Source organism: Lepisosteus oculatus, chromosome 7, assembly GCF_040954835.1.
Source record: "Lepisosteus oculatus isolate fLepOcu1 chromosome 7, fLepOcu1.hap2, whole genome shotgun sequence".
In the NCBI taxonomy this organism is placed as follows: Eukaryota; Metazoa; Chordata; class Actinopteri; order Semionotiformes; family Lepisosteidae; genus Lepisosteus; species Lepisosteus oculatus.
The window spans coordinates 54,083,620-54,106,508 of NC_090702.1; the positions used below are offsets into that span (position 1 = coordinate 54,083,620).

Sequence of the window (22,889 nt, forward strand, 5' to 3'; positions counted from 1 at the left end):
CTCACTCTCATGCTACTACAATCTGGACATTTACACAAGCACATTAAAACACCCCCTGTTTCAAGCTCCGATCGATCCAAAAACGTGGTGTCGCACGTTATGAAACATAAAAAGACAGCCTCTTTCCTCCTAATCTTTAATGTACATATACGCATTTCCAGATAATTTCCTCCTACGTGTTTTAAGTCACACACACTCTTTAAAAGAAAAGGGAGCCTGTTAAACTGCAATCATCTATATGAGAATGAGATTACCCTTTCTTCCTCCAGTTTCAAGAGTCTGTTGTTTCCCCAGTATCCATGGTGAAAAACACTAACAGTGATAGTAGTGATAATGGTGAAAACACTTAATCGGTGAATCTCGTGACTTCTCTGCACAACTTACACGAGTTAACTTCGGCTGGAATTGACTTTATGTATAAGAAAGCAAAATAGCAAAGAATAAAATATTGCCAATTTAAATTTATATAATATGGAAGATTAATCTGCGAGGATTACTGGAGGAGATGTCAGGGAGGTTAAAGGTTAACGAGGGTTTAGGGAGATTTAAGATATACAAGACAGACAGCTGTAAATATCGAGATGCATTTTATCCATTAGACCATGACGGTTGTGACCTTAAACAGACATGACTAGGGTTTAGAAAACTAACAGGTTTATGGGACTAAAGCATTCACTTCAGTTTACAGACACGACAGCTAATTGTGCACTATGAATGTCTGCATTTGTTTGCAATGTTCAGTACATATCTGTATCCATCCAACAGAATAAGTGGTCAAAAATGTTTTTATTGTAATGTTATGTTCAAAAGGCACCTTTTTGATTATGGTTTGTAACTGGAAAAAAAAACCATCATCAGCCAGCACTTAAATCTATAGCATGTAATCAAGGACACCATGTAAAGCCTGAAAATTGCTCTATGACAAGCACCAGCAACAGTCCTCAACTCTAACAGACGCTGCTTCGGGCGAAGTGTTTTAAGAGGAAAGGAGTGCGACTTCCAGATTCATCCTTACCTTTCTTCTTGGAAGTACTCGGCTTGAAGTCTTTGTCTTCTGTCTTCACCACCACCCTGTTATACTTCATTCGGCAGAAGAAGGACCGGCGAGCTCCCGAGCACAGGCGAGCTGTACCTACTGGGATGTCCGTCTGCACCTGTAACCCAGCTGGAGACGAGAGCACCATCAGTCCCAGCCCAGCCCGCATGTCGCTGAGAAACCTGGAACGAGTTCTAGCCATCTTCTGAACTCGTGCAGCCTACATGAGGGCAGCACTGTGGGGCAGTGGTTAGCATTTGCTGCCTCGCTTCACTGGAGCCCAGGGTTCAATTCAGGACCTGGCGCGCTACTGCGTTTAGGGTCTGCATGTTCTCCCCACTTTGGAGTGGGTTTCCCTTGGGGTGCTCTGGATTCCTCCCACAGTCCAGAGACATACTGGCTGGTCAAATGGTGTCAGGGAAGACTGGCCCTGGTTAGAGGACGTCTCCGGGCCTCTGTCCCGAGATGGACTGGTGTCCTTCCCAGGGTGTACCCTGATTTGTGCCCATTGCTTGCTGGGATGGTCTCCAGCCTCTCAGCCATGGAAGAAGTGGTTAGACAATTACCTATTAAAACCTTGTTCATCTTTTACGTCTTCAAATTCTGATTCTAAACCGACGGAGAATTACGCTATGAAGAGTAAACTCTGGAACAGTTTGGGAAATCAGTTTTCCGATTTTAATCTTACTTTTGGCATCGATTAGCCTTTCCCGAGGGAAAACCTCGGAAGCAGAAAGCTGCTCCTTGACCTTGGCAATATCCTTGGGGTGCACATAGTCGAAAAGACTTTGTCCGATCAATTCAGCCTAGAAAAAAGTACAAATTTAATATTAAATAAATTAAAGGAAAGAAAAACATCTCTCACCAAGAAGATTCTACCTAACTGTATACTGTATGAAGAAAGGGTTTAAAAAATACATTTCTTTATCCCTAACTTTATTTTTTTTTAATGAACCCTTAAACAATTAAATTGCTTCAACCTTTCTTCTACCACTTTTTGCCCATCTATACCATTTCATTACTGTAACCGCTGCAAGAACCCAAAAATAATGCATGGATCAAATGTATACATATTACATGAAGTGCACATTTAATATATAAAATTAAGCACAAAGGATCTTCATTCTGTTTATAACTGTACAATTCCAGCACCACCAACTATCAGCAATAGCTGTGCAACTCCAGTACTCACCCGACTGTAGTTCAGTATCTTGGAAACCGACTCCGACACAAAAAGAATTTTTCCCCGATCGCACCCCACAACAAACAGGAAGCCGTCCGCAGCCTGTACAATGGGCAGTCACAGGAGTTAACACCACGCCACCTTCAGGAGCTCCGACGCACTGATGAAACAGCCTTTCTTCTTCTCTGTTTCAACCCAGCTCAAACTAGTTCGACTCACTCCACCCAGGCTACAGTCAAGTCCCATCTCTAATGTCTTTGTGTAATCCCTGGCTGTGCCTAGCTCAGAGAGGACCTCAGCATTCAACACCTAGCTGGCTCAGGCTTGCCCAATTGGTACTCACTGCTCAGAAGAGACATGCCATTCATTGGGTAGATTCATCAGAGGTGCAGTGGTGCAGCCTAAACAGCTGAGAGCCTTAACTTTGTCAAAGATGGCTTCTGTCCGAGTACTTAAGGGTAATCTTAACGTGAACAAGGAAAATTGTTAATACAACTGAACAGGCATTTCCACCGTCCAGAGAATCTTGGTTATAGTGTAAGACTCCAAGTGCACTTCTCAAAAACAACTGCAACATACAAAGTGATTAAAGAAATCAGCAATGCAAAAGTGTCCTAATTAATCTTGTTGAAATATATATTCAGCCAGTCTGCCTATGATTTAATGACCTGCTATACCTGCAGTGATAAAAACATTTCTAAATTCTGTGATGATGTTACAGTTTGTGTGTTTACGTGTTAAGCATTAGACACTTATTTCCATTCTGAAACAATAACTTATTCCATTAAGTCACTGTGCTGTTCAAACATCTGCCTGGGTAAAGTGATCATGAAACATTGAAAAAAACTGGATTTCAATTTTTTTTAAAAGGAGTATAAATAAAAAACGAAATATTTAAAAGGAATCGGGAACATTGAAACTGATCAATGTTATCATTCATTCAGCATTAGCAGCATTCTTTGATAATGACACATGGTTGTTTTTTACCTTAATAGAGCCCATCTGTAGTAATACACTTAAGAACAATAGGAAGTAGAATGCTTCTCTTAAATGCCATCTCAAAAACTGTATAAATCTGTCTATAGTGTGTAAATCCATTATCAACAGCTGTTTTACAGTACCTCAGATAACAGATTACATTTGTATATAGAATCTCTTCTTTTGAATTCAGCAGTGGAGAATTAAACCACCTGCATCACATTCATAAAACACTATCGATGGATAATGTACTACATTCTTGATTTTCTTTATTAATAGTATCATTTATTTTCTTTATTTGTTATTGTATTCTCTCCAAGCCAGAGCAAAAGACTGCTTGTTTTAAGTTTTTCTTTTGATCACATGAGCACTCAACGCTCTTGGCCATAAACAGAAATCATAATAAACCTGTTCACGATCACCGCTTTCCCAAGCAGATCACAACAACAGGAGGAATAAGGGTAAAGTAGAGTCAGTTACCCTGAGTACTAGATGTTTGAGCTCGTCATCAGGCAGGAATGAAGGCTTGTAACTGGCTTCAGCAAAAGAGCTGGTGGCACCTGGTTAGCAATGAGAAAAGTCAGGGAAACCGGAAAACGAAATCCAGCATGACTACAGCTCAGGCCTGCCTCCAGTTAATGGAGAAGAGACTTCAGATGCACATAATATGCTACCTAAAAGCATAGCAGCCTTTCTCAAAATGCCACTTTCCTGCAAGCTGTCATCATATTTTGAGGCACTTCTATACCAGTGTAAACACCTAGTGAGAAGGGCATTCCCACATCGCCACACAGCTGACAATGCATTATGGGTAAGGGGAGGTTGTCTGCAATGCTTACCTTTCAGTGATTTCAAGTGCTGCACGGCCATCCTCAGCACAGTGAGCTTGTCTAGCTTGCGAGACACGGGGTTACAGGGCGGGATCATGGCAGATAGCTCGTCAATAAGGTTGTTCATTTTGTCCCTCCTCCTCTTCTCGATTTGGCTGTGTGGCTCTCTAGAGGCGATATAGAACGACTGCAGTTAGAAACTACATTAAGATGACCTAAGATGTGCCGCATCCTTCTTTGTCACACTGCGGGAAAACCAGGTTCTCCTGCCCAATACAGTGATTTCAGACCACCTAACTCCAAGTCATTTTCTTGATATGCACAATCCAGTTTATAGTAGTTTTCCGATGACATTGCCTAGAGAGAAGCATGTGTCTCCTTCTCCTCTTTTGTTTCATGCAAGTAAACCTAAAGCGGATCATTTTAATTCGCTGTAATTAAAACATCTGTGGAACGTCAAAACCAGGGAACAGCAGTTCCTTGTTGCCAATATTCATTATGTTCTCCTATACAGCAAAACTGAAAATCAGAATCCTGAGCTAATCTGCCACTGGTATCAAAAAATGTGCTTGTTTCTACTGACGGTTATTACACCAATATAAATTAGCTCAGAGGCCGTGCCTGTGACAGAAGGTGACAACACCCCAATTAGTGCTGAAATCCCCCAGAGCAGGAGACCTGGTCTTTTGGAGAGGCACAACTCTGTGCTTTGCAGGAGGCTCTGAAGGTGGAGACAGGGCTGCACTGGTCACAGCAGGACTTTAAAGCTGTGTGTGACACCACTGGTTTCAAAGGGATTTAAAGGGACTTGGATTTGATTTGAATTTCATTTGATGGGACTGACATCTACAACAGCTACAAACAAAATTCATTAGACTTTTTATTAAAAAGAAGACCAATAAAATGGACAACCACTATAAAAATATTCATAAGCATAACTGAATATCTAACAGATCAGCCTCTATATGAAATTACATCTCGATATTTCATAGCACTGAAATTTACCATGGTACGTGGTAAAATGTAGTACTAATGATGAATGTACTTTATAAATCTTAAGACTTAAACTTCAGTAATCTCTTAAATGTGTTTGCCCAAGCAAATACGTTACTGAGATCTTAAGTATTTGTCTTTCCGTCTTTCACTGTGGAAATAGTTATTTCTGATTTTTTTTATGAAACTGGAAGAAAGATTCTCAAGTACACAACTCCAAAAATTCAAAAAGAGGAAAGTTCATACCTAAAACACTTCACTTTTACTTGCAGGTCATCTCCCTCAGCTCTGCAAAAGGTAAAAAAAGGATTAGATATCCCATGTATACCCGCTGTCAGAAAACCACTTCTTGCTGAAAAGGCATCTGCAAATTAAAACACGCAGAAAACACAGGGCACAAGGAATTACACCCTGAGCATGTCCAAATAAAGACAGATGACATGCAAACTCCACACAGAAGGCATTCCAGTACAGAACCAAATGCAGAGCTGAGAGGCAGCAGCAGCACCCAGGGGCCCCAGCATTGTGCCTCAGAGAATTCATCCGGTTAACAAAACCTACATTGAAATTTTTCTATTTTTCTTAAGGTCAACATCCGATCCACTTTAAATAGGGCAGACATTTGCCTTAAACACTAAATGCAAATGTAAGCAAGCAAATGTAAGCAGCTCCCGTAGGCAAAATTAACTTTTTTTTTTATACAGCACCTTTAAAGGTGGCTTCTCAAAGCGCTTTACAGAAATAAAACGGCAACAAAAACAATTAAAAAAAGATCAACATGATGAGAATACACAATGAGAGGAGACAGTAGATGGTGGTGCTAAATAGAGTAGGAGCAGAGGGGCGAAGAATGGAACTAGTTAAGTAAAGGCTTTTCTGAAGAAGAGGGTTTTGAGTCTGGATTTGAAGGAGTTTAGAGAAGGTGACTCCAATATCCTTGGGGATTGAGTTCCAGAGCTCTGGGGCATAACAGGAGAAGCCCTGTCACCCACAGAGTGTAGACGGGCTTGGGGGACAGTTAGGAGACCAGAATTAGAAGTGCGAAGTTTGCGAGGTGGGGAGTAGGGCAATAATATTTCAGACAGGTACTGAGGTAGCAAGCTATGCAGAGCCTTATAGGTGAGCATGAGGATTTTGAAGTCGACATGAAACTTGACAGGACGCCAGTGCAAGGACTCCAGGATAGGAGTAATGTGGTCACTTGCACTAGGACCAGTCAGGATTCTGGCTGCTGAATTTTGGACATACTGGAGTTTGTTCAATGTGGATTTAGAAACCCCAGAAAGTAGTTCATTACAGTAGTCAATTCGAGGGAACATAATTGTGTTGATCAGCTTTTCAGCCATAGTTAGTGATAACATTGGGTGTAGTCTAGCGATATGTCTGAGGTGAAAGAAAGATGTTTAACAATATGCTGCACATGTGGGTCGAATGTTAAGCCTGAATCAAATATCACCCCAAGGTTTTTCAATTTAGACTAATACTACTAATTTAGAAAATGTACCTGTCTTGTTCATCCTCCATATCGACATCAACAGGATCCCTAGAAGACAAAAAACACCAAACCAAGAGATGAATTGTAGTCTGATGGATATGTATATGTATTTAATATACAATGGATATGCAATGAATAACGCATCTGACTAAGGATCAGAAGATTGTAGGCTTGACTCCTGCCTGGCTCATCTTTCTTGGGGTGGTGTGGCGGCTCTGTGGCTAAGGTTTTGCACCTGTGGCTGAAAAAATCCCGGTTCTTTTCCCGCGGGCAGTAGAGGAGTCCTACAGCAGAGGCCCTTACCCCCAACTGCTCCAGGGAGCTGTATAAATGGCTGACCCTGCGCTCTGACCCCAAGCTTCTCTCCCTGTCTGTGTGTCTCATGTAGAGCAAGCTGGGGTATGTGAAAATAAATTCCTAATACAAAAATTGTATATGGCCAATAAAGTGATCTTATCTTAATATCCACCTGGAATCATTAATCTACAACACTGTTGAGTTCCTTGGATTCATTTACCCTAAAACACATTACTCTCTCCAGTAAATTTAGAACTAGGCACTGTTTTAAGTGTTCATGCAGCTGCCCTGTGTCCTGAGTCACTACACAAGACACAAAGACACAAATGATCAAAAGAATGGAACTAATCATTAACCCGGGCTTCTCCATTAAATCATTAAGTCAGCCACCTTAGAACATAAGAATTTAACAGTGGCCCCTCCGTTCTGCATGAGGTCATTATGACAGCCTTCAAATGGATAGGTCAGGCAGGCATAGGAAATAGTCCTCAAAAGAGGTTTAAAAATGGTAGAAAAGAGACAGAAGACAGTGAGGAGATTTGATGGAACCAAGAGAGAGAGAGAGATACTGTACGTCCTTCAGCAGTCTAAGGAACCAGAATCTATCCAGGTAGGCTGTATACTTACAATGCACTTCACTGTCTTATAGTGTTAGAACTATGGATTTCCTAATTGTACAACCCACATACTAAATGACTTTCATTGGCTAGAGATGCAGTGTTTTAGAATAAGGAAATAGGTTCCCATTCATTTAGCACCTTTTTAAGAGACAGCTTTAGTCACAGGCAGGATTTTTATTTCATTGCATCACATTCCCCTGACTAGTCTGGGCACAGAGCCTATGGGGTGGCAGGAAAGACGTGCGATACAGTTCACTACATCTTGCTTTGTGCGTTACTGTCATGTGTGCTCTTACTGCTCATGTAAAAAAACCTGTGATTTAGAATTTATTATGGAGCCTTAATGTGTTAAGAAAAGAAAACTTTTAAGTGTATTTAAATGGACAAAAATCAAATGAAGTAGTTACTATATAGTACTCCATAGTATGATAGTAGTAGGTATGATTACTGATGTCTAACTAGGTAAATAGTGTTTTTTTACTACTAAGTTTGAATGTTATTTATTATTGGTTCTCTTGTCATTGTTTGGTGAAAATAGGGTTGATATTTTTAGGGTCTGGAGAGGATCGTAATTTTTCCCCATAAAAAATAAAGGTTTTTCTTTTTATGAATTTTCGATATATGAAAGGGTTTCTGGGAATGAACCATGTTTGCCAAAAGAGGTACACGTGTATTTCCGACAAGATCTCTCCTCATCCTGCTGAGTATTTGCTTCCTTATTTCTTAATAAACTGAGCTCTTGACGGCTTGTGTAGAATGAGCAGCCAGTGGGAGTGACGATGTGGCAGACTCCCACAGCGGGTGTGTCCTTTTGACCTCTGCTTCAGCCCAAGTGGCCGCATTAAAGAAACACCAGTCAGTCACTTGACCTGCGACGAAGAACTTAGTTGGAACAAAAATCAGAAGACACATCGGCCTCCCCCCATTCCCCACCATCGTGTCCCCCCTCAGCTCTTCCGCTGCTGTGAGACTCGCACGCGGCCGGGAGATCACTCACAGGTTGTCAGTGCTTCCTTTCCGCTTCCGGGGCAGGTCCATGCTGGATACAGGGGAGCCGGAGGACACGCCAGTGGCTGGAGCCGGGGGCATCAAGCTGGACAGGGGCACAGAGAGACCTTGGCTTTCTTCGGCCAACACATCCTCTGAAAGAGAGGAGGAACCCAGAGACACATGAGTCATCCTCAGGGCCGCGGCACGCTCCATCCCGGTCAGGTTTCTGAGAGACGCGTCGTGCCCCTCAACACAACTCATTTATTGAGCATACATCATGTTTAATAATTACTATATTTTGTAAAAATGCAAAAAAAAAAAATCAGGCACATTTAATTTGTCATTTTTCCACATGCTTTGATGCATCTAAGGCAAAGTGACAAATGGCACACACTCTAATATTGTATTAGTAATATAATACAGCATTAGCACAAGTTTGGCACGTTGCCTTATTTTTTTATTCTACAAGTAAGGATTGGTGGTGGCTCTTTTTTAGGTTAATGAGAGATAGATCTCTAATTCTGGCTGCCCAGGTAGCATGTAAGCTGGTACAGCAGGTCACTGGCACTTGTCCCCTGTGGAGGACAGTGAGATTAAAAGACATGCTAGAATATTAATTGACCTCCTAAATGGACAGCACACATCTCTATGGAAAACCTACAGAAACTCTCTTAATTCTAGGTACAGTAGGTTACAGACATGTGCCTACCAACACAATGTACAGAAATATGCTTAATCACTGTAGCAGAATTATTGCAGATTCTTCTAGTATTCAGGCAGAAAATGTAGGAAAGAATAAATAAATGAATGGTACAGTATGTGTGAAAAATGTGTGGAGCTTAAATGAAGAGATGTTATCCTCATGTTTTTCAATGTACTAGTAAGAATCATTTAGGATAATTTAAATAACTTTGATCATTATATCACAAAAAGCTCAAGAAACATCAAAGATGATCATCCCTGGTTTCTGGAAACTGTCGCATACAGACCTAAAGACTAAAAAGTATAAGGACTAAACCTCTTCAGTCATGGAGAACATGGAGATTGGATATGATCTGTAAAAAAATGTATAACAAACCCTCAACTATACTGTGGCTCAACTGGTGAATGACCACAGACTGTACAGTAAAACAAGGGGAGGAGCTCAAGTGTGAAAATAAAATGGAATCATTCATCTTTACACAAAGAGTTGATGGAGTCTGGAACAGGCTTCCCAGCCAGGTGGTCGAGGCCCAAAATCTGGGCTCCTTCAAAATGCGGCTGGCCTGAATTTTAGATTCACCAGGCTACTCAACTATAGAACAAGCCAGAATGGCCTACTCTCTGCCCCGATGGGGCCCTTCATCCTGTGCTAGTGTGGGTCTCCTCTGGGTGCTCCAGTGTCCTCCCACAGGCCAAAGACAGGCTGGCAGGTAAACTGGATTCTGGGAAAACTGGCCCTGGTGTGTGTGCGTGTCTGTCTGTCTGTCCTGTGACTTCCACTCAGTCCATTGTTTGCCTGGATACAGATGGATGGATATACCAGCAGACTTGCTCAGTCAAAACACAGCTCTCTAGAAATAAGTAGTGGACAGGCACAGGATGGTGTGAGACTCAGTCTGCCGCCTTGCTTGGTCTTTGAGAGTTGCCACCTGCACTTGCAAGGCTGCTTCACTTAAATTACTCCTGTTTATTAAGGCAGCATCATGAAAAGAAGTCAATATAGATCAAGCACAATTATTGCATTTCTGCACACTGAAGTCCAGACACTTTGAAGCCTGTACTTGTCCAAGAAAATAGAAACATCATGCAATGCAATTGCCTCAGTAATCTCTTAGCAATATTGAAGTATATTTAAAAATTCACTCTCATAAGTGAAGTCCAACTAATAACGAAGAGATAGGAATCAGTAAATGGCATAATTACTGCTGTAGCCATGAGAAAACTCACTGCTGGCTGCATCTGAGAAAAACTGCTCCAGATTACCCCTCTCCTCCTGCTGCCTCCTTAACTGTATTTAATGAACTCCGTACTAGAGCACTAGTCTTATGAGGATAAATTAAAACCTACCAATACTATTAAAAGGCAATTTAAACATTACATTAGTTTCAAATTATAAGCAAATCCACTAAAATTCAAAGTAAATCAAGCTTCTCACACTCCAACACCCCAGGGCACATAATGTAAGTGACCACTGTTTCATGGCATGTGCTAGACGTGGCAGAAAAATTCTTCCACTTGTGATTCGACTTAAAAAAAAAACTAACTGTTATGAGCAGGCTTTGACAGGACCTGACTTTCATGAGCTGGAACAGAATTTTTCGCATCCCAACTGAAGGGCCTTGAATGGTTCTTTCAGCAATACTGTCGAAAAAAGCAAGCATCAGTTTTGTGGTTTAGAGTTAATCCCAACAGCCCTCAGTTTATCCCCACGCTGTCTAATTTAATTTAAAGCACAATAACCGAGTCTGGCACAATGTGAAGGCCTCTGAGAAACCCACAAATTGGCCTCCCTTCAGACAAATGAAAAAAAATTCCCACAAGCCATCAGAAGCTCCAGAATGGGCTATTACACCATTACATCAATTCTCACACTTCTTTTTCCCCGAATTAAGTTACATTTATGGAGAATAAATAATTACTCTCTCATTTTTAAACGTCTTACTTATTAGAACATAAGAGCCACATAACTGCTCCACAAAGGGTTCCTCTCACCTGTGGTCTATTTCTCTATAGTCCCATAACCAGTAATGGTCTGAATGGGAACAAACACCACCAGGTATGAACCCCCACTCCTTTCTCCCAGTACCAGTTCACAGTAGCCCATCAACACTACCATCCACAGGGACGTGCAGACTCCGCATAGAAGAGCACCGCAGACCGGGTTCCAGCCCAAGACCTTCGAGCTGTGAGGCATAAGGGCTATTGACCAGACCACAGTGCTGCCAAAGCACACTGCAGTGACAGATAAAAATGAACGGTCATATTATTCAGTCATCATTTCGTTAGTGCCAGCTGAGGGTCTGGCAGGTCAATTAACAATAATGGTGACTCAGCTGAGTTCAATGCAGTTAAAATCCAGAATACCTAAAGTTTTACAACACAGCCAATAGCCGAACTAGAAGTATGAGCTGAGCTTTGGAAAATTGAAAGCATTTGAACTATTTTTTTATACAACTTTATATCTGCTCCACTGACCCACTTATTCAAACTCTCTTTTAATACAGCTATAATCCCAGCAGGAGCCTTCTCCTCCAGTACAAAAGGAGTGATAGGCCAAACCCCACTGCTACAGGCATATATACATTCTGCCTTGCCTTTCTAGAATCGAGATTTAACTAGTAGTCAAGATGTGTTTAAAAGTTAATTATATGTGATCAAACGTATTTGGACAGGTTTTTTGTTTAGAGTACGAATGTGATGTCATATCAATTAAAGTTTGTGGTGATATAATAATTATTTAACCAAAATCACACTTGTGCCAATACCTTTACAAATTTATCTAAGGCTTTTATTACTGTGTGTCCTTATTACTATGTTCAAATGCTATGATCTCATGTGCATGGTCTCAGAGTGACTAAAAACCAGTATAGTGGGTGAAATCAGCCACCAGCTACGTCAACAGCTCCAGGCACTGGCTGTTCCTTCTGATATCAGGATACAGTATTAATGGTAGATCCTCACTGCACATCCAGTATTACAGCGAGCTGTAGAGAAACAGGACACTTCTGTTACACCAGTAACAGAAGCTTTCAGGAAACAAACTGACATTTATTTGAACAGACAAGGCAGGTAAATTAATTGGCAAGCAACGGGGAGCAAGGTGGGATATACCCTGGACAGGACACCAGCCCATCACAGGGCACACAGACACACACCCTGGACAGGACACCAGTCCATCACAGGGCACGCACACACACCCTGGACAGGACACCAGCCCATCACAGGGCACCCACACACCCACACACCCACACACCCACACACCCACACACCCACACACCCACACACCCACACCCTGGACAGGACACCAGTCCATCACAGGGCACACACCCACACACACACACCCTGGACAGGACACCAGTCCATCACAGGGCACACACCCACACACACACACCCTGGACAGGACACCAATCCATCACAGGGCACACACACACACACACACACACCCTGGACAGGACACCAGCCCATCACAGGGCACACACACACACCCTGGACAGGACACCAGCCCATCACAGGGCACACACACACACCCTGGACAGGACACCAGCCCATCACAGGGCACACACACACACCCTGGACAGGACACCAGCCCATCACAGGGCACACACACACACCCTGGACAGGACACCAGTCCATCACAGGGCACACACACACACCCTGGACAGGACACCAGTCCATCACAGGGCACACACACACACCCTGGACAGGACACCAGTCCATCACACAGACACACTCACACACTCACACACTCACACACTCACACACTCACACACTCACACACTCACACACTCACACACTCACACACTCACACACTCACACACTCACACACTCACACACTCACACACCTGCTATCCCCTTTATTCTGGATGGACACTAAATTCAATGTTTCCGGCCACGGGGTGTACTCTACCTTAAGTGACCACTGGTGGTCTGTCTGATAATGGCAGGTGAATATATTCTCATTTCCTTCAGTGCACATGTGAGAATATCAATTCCTCAGGCCCTGCAGTCTTGTCCACCTTAAGTGCTTCGAGTACAGTAGTATGTAACACTCTTGCCTTTTCTAATACTTGTCCTTTATGGGCTGAACTTGTGCTTCTGTGTGAAAACAATAAGAACTGCTTATATATTGTAGGAATGCTTCCTTTAATACAAAAAAATAATTCAGTTGTCATTGTTGTACTCGAATATTTTCAGGCAGCACGACTTAAAAGGTCTCTGTACCTATAATATACCCATGTGGATGTTATTAGGTTTTTAATTGACTATTTGATACAAGATGTGCACAAATTGTTTTATCAGAAACATAAATTGATCAGTTTTACACAATTATCAAGGATAATGAAACAATACACTCGTAGAATAATTCAGCTACAACGACTCAATGAAAATAAAAATTTTGTAAAAAAATGTTTTTCTTCTTTACACAGACTGAAACACTGTAGAATGTGTACCTTGAATGCGGCCAAGAATGATTTTTTTCAGTGTTTCTTGCTCTTTGGCCAGTGTTCACCTCGATCCTGCATATTGTCATGGCTCAGTTTAAAACTTCCTCTCTTCCCCTTTGCAGGTGGCAAAAGGCTTAGAGCTATTTTTCTACGTTCCTATAGGCCATAAGGGTTAATGCAGAGCTTTGTGTGGGCTCCACCCGAGACGCAGTATTGATATCTTCCTTGGGAAACTTGTGAAGCAAGTGAAAGTTTCAGTCTGCCATTTTGCTTTCATTATTTGACTTTTGCCATTATCCCAACTGAGTGATACTGGCTGACTTAGACAGTGGCATGGCCCCTTTCTTATATCTAAAATACACAACCTTTGCTTTTCTAAAGTCATGCATGCATTTGTTTTCCAGTGTTTTAATGATCTGTGCATTAGCATTCACTAGATACAACCTCAGAGGAAGAGGTGATAAAAGCTTCTGTCTGCAACTACAAACACAACGTTACACAAACACATCTGTTATAGCCCATACTACTACAACATAAGATTAAGATTTTTTTTTTCCCCAATGGTCATAAACAGCTTAAGACTTCAGACTTTGTGAACAGGACTTATAAAACATTCTATGCAAGGCTGGGAATATCAATCATCTGTAGTATTAAGAAAGTATTTTCAATTATCGTGCACATACAAATTACCTCCAATTTAAACAGCATCTCAGCTCTACAGCCAACCTGTCCAGTTACTGTATGTGCTGTACAGTTTGCTGCGATGTCCTACAATCGCCAAAACAGGTCATGCAGCTTGAAGGACAATAGCAAAGACTTTAACGGCACTGTTCTGATCCCTAGATCCTATTTTTAACCCTGCTCTAAAGACCTACTGACCTAAATAACACTTGACACATCAGCAACCTGATTTTTAAGACCAAGTCTTGAGTTGAAGAACTGGAGCAGGATTACACAGGATTTGTACTGGTAATGATACACTTTAAACACTAACATTTTTCATTCATAAAAAAACTGAATTTGGCCAGCAGCTCCTCCATTGCTGAGAGAAACAAATAGCCTAATGACTTAATCAACAACAAAGGAAGGGTTGAAGACACAAAAACTGGGTCATGTTTTCCCATCGCTAAAAAGATGATAAACACATACAGCTCAGAAAAACAAAACAAAGATCTTTGAAATATCTTTTATAGAAGCTAGAATAACCATACCGCAAGAGAATCATGGAGCTGTTATTTCTTCAGAGAAAGGGCTTGTAACAGAACTGCACACTGTGTGAAACATAGTTCAGGAACTTTTCACGACACGGCCTGCTTCTGATGCCTCTTCACAAGTCTGAGCTCCCTGCCTCCCGAATTTCTATAGAAACTGTTGTTTAAATGTGAATGAAGCATTACAATAAGGTCAATGTGTAAACAACCACATCTTTTTTGAACACGGCTTTCCCCAGGAGTTGTGTTTTTTGTAACATTTTAAAATCAACAGAATTAAGGAAACCAAAAAAAAACAGAGGCCTCCTTTCATTTCTCATCATCTTAATGTTACACTTAAAGAAAACTAGCTGTGCAATAAAACATGCTTGCTTTCTCCACTGAATAGGGACCACATAAAATACTTTGCATGAGTATACTCTCACAGTTCATAATTATATATTACAATCTCACTCTAGATCTGCCGCTCCAGAAAGTAAAGAACAAAGGTAACCTTTTAGATGTTGTGTCACTTTAAAAGTTTTAGAAATTGATTAATATCACAAATGATAAGTGGCACAAGTGGATCATCCTGTACTGTAGATTCAATGCATGACAGCAGCACAACCCTACTACTAACCCACCCCTGATCAGAACTCTAGTGATGTGGCAAAAAATGACCAGTCTGAAGTCTAATGGCAAAAATAAAAATATATATATATAGTTGTGTGCTCTTCCATCCAACCATTTTCTAACTGCTTCTTCCAATTCAGAGGCAGAGAGGAGATGGCAAGCAACAGGTGCAAGGCATGATGCACTCTGGGCAGGCTTCGGTCCATCACAGGAGCCAATGGAGTGGAGCTACCTCCTGTGGGGTGATGACTGAATGCCTGTAAGTCAGAACCTCCCCTGAAAGGACACAAACGCACCCACTCACACCAGGGCCAATTTTCCCAGAAGCCAGTTAACCTACCAGTATGTCTTTGGTACCATGGGAGGAAAACCACACAAACATGGGGAGAACATACAAACTCCACACAGACAGCACCACCCCAGGTCCAGAATTGAGCCCTGGGCCCCCGTGCTGAGAGACAGCAATGCTGACCTCTGCACCACCATACTGCCTGGCTGTGTGCTCATATTATTCCAAATTCACATTTACTGCAATTCAGAATTACCTTCCAACCACCAACTGAAGGTTATACAGCAGTGATAATAATACAGTGGAAAGGTTGCCAACAAAAAGCATGAGACCCAACGTGAATTATTTAGTTGCTAAGAACTTATCGATTCAAGGATCTCATTAAAATGCACTCAAAATGCCCAGTGAATCAGATTCCATGACACTCATGAAACATTTTGCTCCGAACACCTACAACTCTTCTTTACAAAATTACAGTTTCTGTGATAACGAGGGGAAGTAGAAGTAGGAGTATTTTTCTCCCATTGTGTTTCACTGCCGAGTCTGAAGTCATCTTTAAGGGCTCTGGAGATATCTTGCAGATCGGATACTGTCCCTGGTCCAAATTAAAGAGACGCATTACTGGGGCCTTTTGACAGGTCTTTCAATCTCACATTATTCCTGGTCTCTTTAAATGAACTTTCCAGTACAGCCTTTTTTGCATTACAAAGAACAAGATTGAACGTCTTTTTTTTTTATGAATTCAAGAATTCTCTTGGCCTTTTTACTAGCCAGTGTTAGAGCAGGGGTGGACAGGCATGACACTTATGTTCCATTGCAACCCTTCACTCCAGCTAATCCTTAATTACCAAGATGATCATCAACAACTGGGTTAATTAAGCAATTAAGGATCAATTCGATAACATTTTGGAAGGTTCAAAGTCCTGTGATGGTGTGGTACAGACTAGCTATCTTGGTGCAGTCAAGGGTGACTATCCATATGTTTGTGGAAGATGACTAACAAGGGAGCAGTCTTTTTCCACGGCTTATTTTTTCAAAACCTCTCTTTTGATATTTAAAGGCTCAATTCTTGTTACCTAGACAATATCTTCCATGTTCCTACATTCTTTTATTTAATTTGCCATACATCTACACAGCTTTTGCTCCAGTGTAGCTACGCCAACAATTCTTGTCCTGTAATGAGTTGCATTGATCACCCCACTGAGTTTTTCTATCATTCCTAAATTCAAACTGTTTAACAACGACATTAGTACACTCCAACGACAGAGCCAGGAGCCATGCATTGAACACTGAGATACTCCTGCAGATACATTAACTCACTGCCCTGCAGCCCGTCCATAAAACAGCTCAGTGAAGTATTCAGTGCAAAGAGCAAATCCTTCACGCAGAACTCCATAACTTTTAAAATCTAAAGATATCCTGTTGTATAGTACTGGTGTCCACTATATCTGCTCCTTTCACAGAGAAATTTGGCACTTTTGTTTAATAAGAAAAACCCCTTTCAGAAGCTGAATATGACTATTTCTTACTCCTATTGTTTCAATTTACTCTTATAACCAGGGCTCTGAGGATGTGGGTGGCTACTGCTGGATAGCTATCCCTTTTTAGCACTAATTAACACTCTAGAATTTTAACAATCATTTATTATATAATAATAATAATAATAATAATAATTGCTTAAACTTATATGGCGCTTTTCTGGACACTCCACTCAAAGTGCTTTACAGGTAATGGGGACCCCCTCCACCACCACCAATGTGCAGCATCCACCTGGATATACTTATAATAACAAAAACAATATAGGGTGATCATTTGCTAGGTGCTTTATCCAAGTTATTTACAGAGTGGTGCAGTGTCTCTGATGAAGCACAGAGCTCAGGCAGCTACAGAGCAACCGTCAGTGGCAGAGCTGGGGCTTGGATATGAAGCCCTCCTAAGCCGCAGGCTACTAGACCAGCTAGCCTCATACAATCTTGCTCCCTTTCCCCTTCGAAGTGGATGGACATTTTATTTCCAGTTCACCATTTTGTCAATGTGGCCCGTCTTCTTAATATGTTAGAAGGTTTTTTCCTCTGATATCCTGTGCGTCAGCATGATACACAAGGACAACGTTGGGTGAATCGATCTTACATGTTTTTCTGCCATGTTCTGACCTTGGACCTAAGTAAAATGATAGAGGAACAATACATCTGGGTTTTCTCCGGGCTGAGGCATAGCCAGAACACTTGATTTGTCTGTCTTGGTATTCCGTTTGCTGTGAAACTGTTCTTCTTGCAGTCATTTAGTTGTCTGCATTTTAAAGTTCTTAAAAATAGCTTGTTCTTTATCTTCTGTTGGTCTTTAGTTTGATTAATTTTAATTCATAATCCTAAAAAAAGACTTAGCAAGACATTGCATGTTCCTAGGACATTTCACTCTATTCTAAATATAGACTTTTAAGTTTAAGAAACATCACCAGGTCTTTAGGTTCCCTCCATAGAGAACATTTTGCTGTACTGTAAAGTATCTTTAGCAAATACATTGGGGGGTATTTTCATTTCAACAGATTGAAACCTTCTACAGGATTGCTTTTTACTTAGTTTCTAACTTAACCCTCTTGTACCACCTATGTGACGACTAGGCCAAGGCTAGCTTGTGGCTTGTGCTTAACCACATCACGAGGAGTGGGGAAACAGGAGCAGGACAGGTCCTGTAGACGGACTGGAACGTGGAGCTGAAGCTATATACGGAAAATGATTAGCCTGTAATTAAATTTGACACATGTGCAGGAAGTATGTCCTGGGGCTCAATCCGTGTATACAACATGTCAGAAATGCATGGCTGTCACATCGAACAAACTGAATACATCAGGGCTTTGAACCTCCAAAAAAATCAATTCCCAAAAAAGTTACACTGATGCTACTTCAATTCAGGGAAAGTTTATGCTACTGATGTACTGTAGTAAATCCCATAAAGAGGTAAATTACAATGAAATGGGTCTATTACTAACAGATCCAGAGCAGGCGAACCTCTCAAATGTCAATTCTAGAACAGCTACCCTTGGGCCTCTGATCACCTCCCATGGCTTTTCATGCCACTTCTGAGCAGCTGATGCTCAGCTCTGCTCTTTGCCTCCCTCTAGTACTCAGGTCTCCTGCTGTATTAATGCCTGAATCGCTGACATTTCCTCCTGCATGCGCTCCTATCTTCTCAAACTGGATCACTCAGTCTAATCTCCTTTCATTCCTGCCCTTCTACCCCTCTGCTACCAAACTCTCACTCTCGGTTCCTCTTGATTCCAGCTCCTCTAACCCTCCATCTCAAAGAAACTCTGACTTCTCTGGTTCCTGATCCCATCTAATTTCGACTCTTCACTCCAGCCACTTCTTCGTAAGCAATATCCGCAGGGTCTGCTGCTTCCTCACTATCCTGTCTGCACGTCTAGCTCAGGCCCTGGTCTTCTGCCTGGACAATCGCAGCTCCCGCATGCTGACCTGCCTGCCAGTGCTGCTCTTGTCCAGCTCAGAGGAATTCTGCCGCCCTCCTGGTCCCTCCTCCTCCTCCTCTCACCCACACCACACTGTCACTCCAGTCCCTCCTCTGGCTCCCTGCAGCTGCACGCATCGGCTCTGAAACACTCCTGTCACAGGCCCTCTTCTGTCCCGATTCCTACTCCTGCCCTCTCCACTCCTCCTCCTCCTGCCCTCTCCTGCCCTCTCCACTCCTCCTCCTCCTCCTCTCACCCACACCACACTGTCACTCCAGTCCCTCCTCTGGCTCCCTGCAGCTGCACACATCGGCTCTGAAACACTCCTGTCACAGGCCCTCTTCTGTCCCGATTCCTCCTCCTGCCCTCTCCACTCCTCCTCCTCCTCTCCGATTCCCTGCCTCCAGGACCAGTTCAGTCTCATGCTGGAATGAACAAGCTGTAGAAATCCGAAATGCTCAGCCCCTCCTCGGGACTCATCTGTCCACACAGCAGATCTCTCGGACACGGCTGCGAACTTTCAGCACCAGCAGGTACAGCACTCTGCCCAGTGAAAGACTCTTTACCTCCAGGTCATCTACTGCTCAGCGCGTATTGTTTTCACTCCGAGCTAAACTTCTTACACCTCCCCTTCTGCTTTATTTTCCCTGCCTTTTGTATTTTCCCTATTTTTATTTTTTTCTTTATATGCATTTTCCCAATTTCATTTCTGAATCTGTCATTTCATGTGGTTTAAAACTACTTCCAATTTTGTAACTGTACAGAAGGGTTTATATTAGACAGGAGACATGACCTCTTTTTTTACAGCCTGAAAAACAATTTAGCTTTTGTCTATTTAAAATTTAACATTAAAAAACAGCACAAATTAGAGCAGTGGGACACTACCCACAGCTAGAGTAAGCATTATTTACAGGCCTCACAGTACAGACAGGCAGGCAGTGGCTCATAGTGAATGGTCTCTAAACTGCATTAAGTGCCAAAGCTGTCAAACGTCATAAAGCTCAGCTCTTTCTCCCACTACCTACGCCTTTACACGTAAGTAGATTGCCGTGTTCCAATTGAATAATTAATTTAAATGCTTAGGTCACTACTGAGCTGGACAAAAAACGTATTTCACTCATTTTTGCAGGCATATACATAATTTGAGAAGAAGACCGTTACAAAGACCTCAGGTATCTACACATGTAGCTGGAATAGGACACAGCTACATGAATACCACTTTGACATACGTAGCTTTTATTTTAAAAAAAGTGATTTTCACATCCACACAGACACTATTACACATCTCCGAAACTGTACAGTCCAGACATAATGTGGTTTCCCCTGTCAAAGCCAAATCACAAGATTACAAACAAGAAACCTTTGGTCATAATGTAGAGGTTTCCAACAAACAAGTAAAACATTGAAGAAGTAGAGCCAGCACTCCAAGCACAAAGCAGGACAGCCGACACAGTAATTCAAACCTTAATCCCCAGCCCATATGTAACTAAGAGAACAGGTAGCTCAGATCACACTAACTTCACTTCCAGCTCTTGTCTGTTTTCATTTGCATTAAAAGAAATTACAATGATGATCCCCACAGGATTTCTACAGCTTGTATTTGACAAAGTTCTGAGCCAACACAAATTAATTTGAAATCATCCCTCTGAGTACATTTACAACACACACATAAAGAAAGCCATTTAGACAAAACACACACCTGCAGAAATCCCTGCCAAAAAGAACACCAGACAATGCATTTACTCTAGAAAGGTTCAGAAAAGGTTAAAGACACTTATATTTCCATTACCGCTCTGAGATTAGATTTTCAGTGGTGATAGCAGTGATATTCTTGCTATTCCACTGTGCTTACAACATCTCGATTGTCACGAGAAGATAACACTGGTCAGACAGAAATGAGTTTGGTTCCTGCACAGATAAGTGGCCTGCCCAGTGGTGGCTCTGTAGACAAAGCAGGCAAAAAGATTTGATTTGTACAGCTTCACACTTAAACAGCAGAATTTATTCTATCGCACCAAACAAATATCATACAAAATATTATATTTCTCTGTTGTAAGAGTTTACAGTTCTTAATCACAATACTAGTCACCATGAAAGGAAAAATGAGAGTCAGATGAGCGATGAACGCTGAAGGTATGTTCTGTGGTATTGTGACTGCTGCCCAGACAGAGCAAAAGACTATCACAAACGCAATGGTTTATTTAGACAGAAGTGCTCACCTAAAATAATACTAATAATATTCTTAGATAATCTTACCTTTTCCATCATAACCTATTATTAAATCATAAAAGATGAAAAAGGTTCTTCTGTGAATAAATGTTCTTTAATTATCAGATCAGCCTTCAAGGAATCCTGGATCTCCACTGCTTGATTAATTCTTATCAGAGCAAATTTTCCCATCAAGTGCCATTCAATTTCTAGCACGGCAGAACCACTATCATTGCTACAAACAAACTCTATTCCAGAGTAGTTCAACACCCTTCTTCAGCTGACCTACTTTCCATCACAAGTCTTCACTAAAATCCATTCTTTAGCAGGATTATTCTGTGGACGGGTGTTCACATCACTCAAACTGGCACATAAGTTTTCCAAAGGCTTTGCTAATGAAATTCCACAAACTGTGGAGGAAGGTATTTCATTTTCTAAATACAGTTTACAATCTACTTATAAAATCCCAATCCCAATGTGAGAGATTAAAGTCACTACAGGATTCAGGACCAAACTGAAAAGGAATCTCAAGAATGGGTCAGGAGCGCAAGCTGGCCTTGACGTCTCGCCAATATAACCCCAGCGCTGTGCGCTCATGGACATTTTCCTTCTTTTCCATGTCCGTTAGGAAAACTGCTGGCTCTAGAACGTTATCAAAATACCACTGAGCTGCAAGACTGCCCACAGTCTCCAGCAAAGACCTTCTCCTCCCCACAGGACACCACCACCCCACTGGCGGGCTCCAACACCCCTCAGCACGCTGACTTCCATGAGGACCGTCCAAGGGCACGAGAGTTTTCAATCGGGGAACAAACCCACCCCTATCACTCTCTGCCATCTCCTTGGGGATCTCCTCTCTCAAAGAAGAGGGCAATTTCATTTCTCAGCTGCCAGCTTCCTCTTATACAGCCTGCTAGCATGCAGATGGCTCACTCCTGTGTTCATTCTCCCTGGGAATGTGATGCACCGGGCCGGGGATGGTTGGTAACCCTGTACCTTGCAGGGTGTGATCCGTCCCTCTCACAGCGCCAGCCTCTGGACTCATTTACGGATCGTTCAAGCAGAACAGCTCACTCACTGGGCAACTCTCACGGACACAGGCTGCCTTCAATCATGCCCTTCGCTGCTGAAATTGGCAAGGTGTTATCTTTTGCTGTCCTTGTATCTATTAAAATTATTTTGGGTATGGAAATTTCTACAGATTCTTGAATCAACTCATTAAAGCAACTTTAACACTCAACACAGAAGTCGTTATTGTATGAATAAAAAAACATTACTACTTAAACCTTTCTGCTCCATATTTAAATGTACAGAATATAACGTTCCCAGAAAAATCTTACCGCCATGTTTCAAGAGTACATCAGTGCATCTATCATTTCAATGGTGATTAGATGTTGCTTTGTTCTGCAATAAGATTGCAATTCATTAGCATACAAGATGCCCTTTGAGCATTATAATGACAAGGAAAATCTTTAGAGAAGACACCAGCAACAAGCCAATTTTCTTTTATCTTTCATCTTCAGAAACATGCACA

General features: G+C 41.8%; 1 protein-coding gene across 9 annotated transcripts in view; it reads right to left on the reverse strand.

Annotated features, from left to right (window-relative positions):
- The window catches only part of bmal2 (basic helix-loop-helix ARNT like 2), a 41,360-nt gene that overhangs the window by 12,358 nt on the left and 6,113 nt on the right, over positions 1 to 22,889 (reverse strand). For all 9 annotated transcript variants that reach the window (XM_069192779.1, XM_015351957.2, XM_015351956.2 and 6 more), the window contains exons 2-9: positions 8,430 to 8,574; positions 6,525 to 6,563; positions 5,267 to 5,308; positions 4,037 to 4,194; positions 3,678 to 3,757; positions 2,229 to 2,321; positions 1,725 to 1,842; positions 1,016 to 1,165 (exon numbers count right to left, since the gene is read on the reverse strand). In XM_069192779.1, coding sequence (XP_069048880.1) covers positions 1,016 to 1,165; positions 1,725 to 1,842; positions 2,229 to 2,321; positions 3,678 to 3,757; positions 4,037 to 4,194; positions 5,267 to 5,308; positions 6,525 to 6,563; positions 8,430 to 8,574 — 825 coding nt within the window. The remainder of the gene's footprint in view (positions 1 to 1,015; positions 1,166 to 1,724; positions 1,843 to 2,228; positions 2,322 to 3,677; positions 3,758 to 4,036; positions 4,195 to 5,266; positions 5,309 to 6,524; positions 6,564 to 8,429; positions 8,575 to 22,889) is intronic.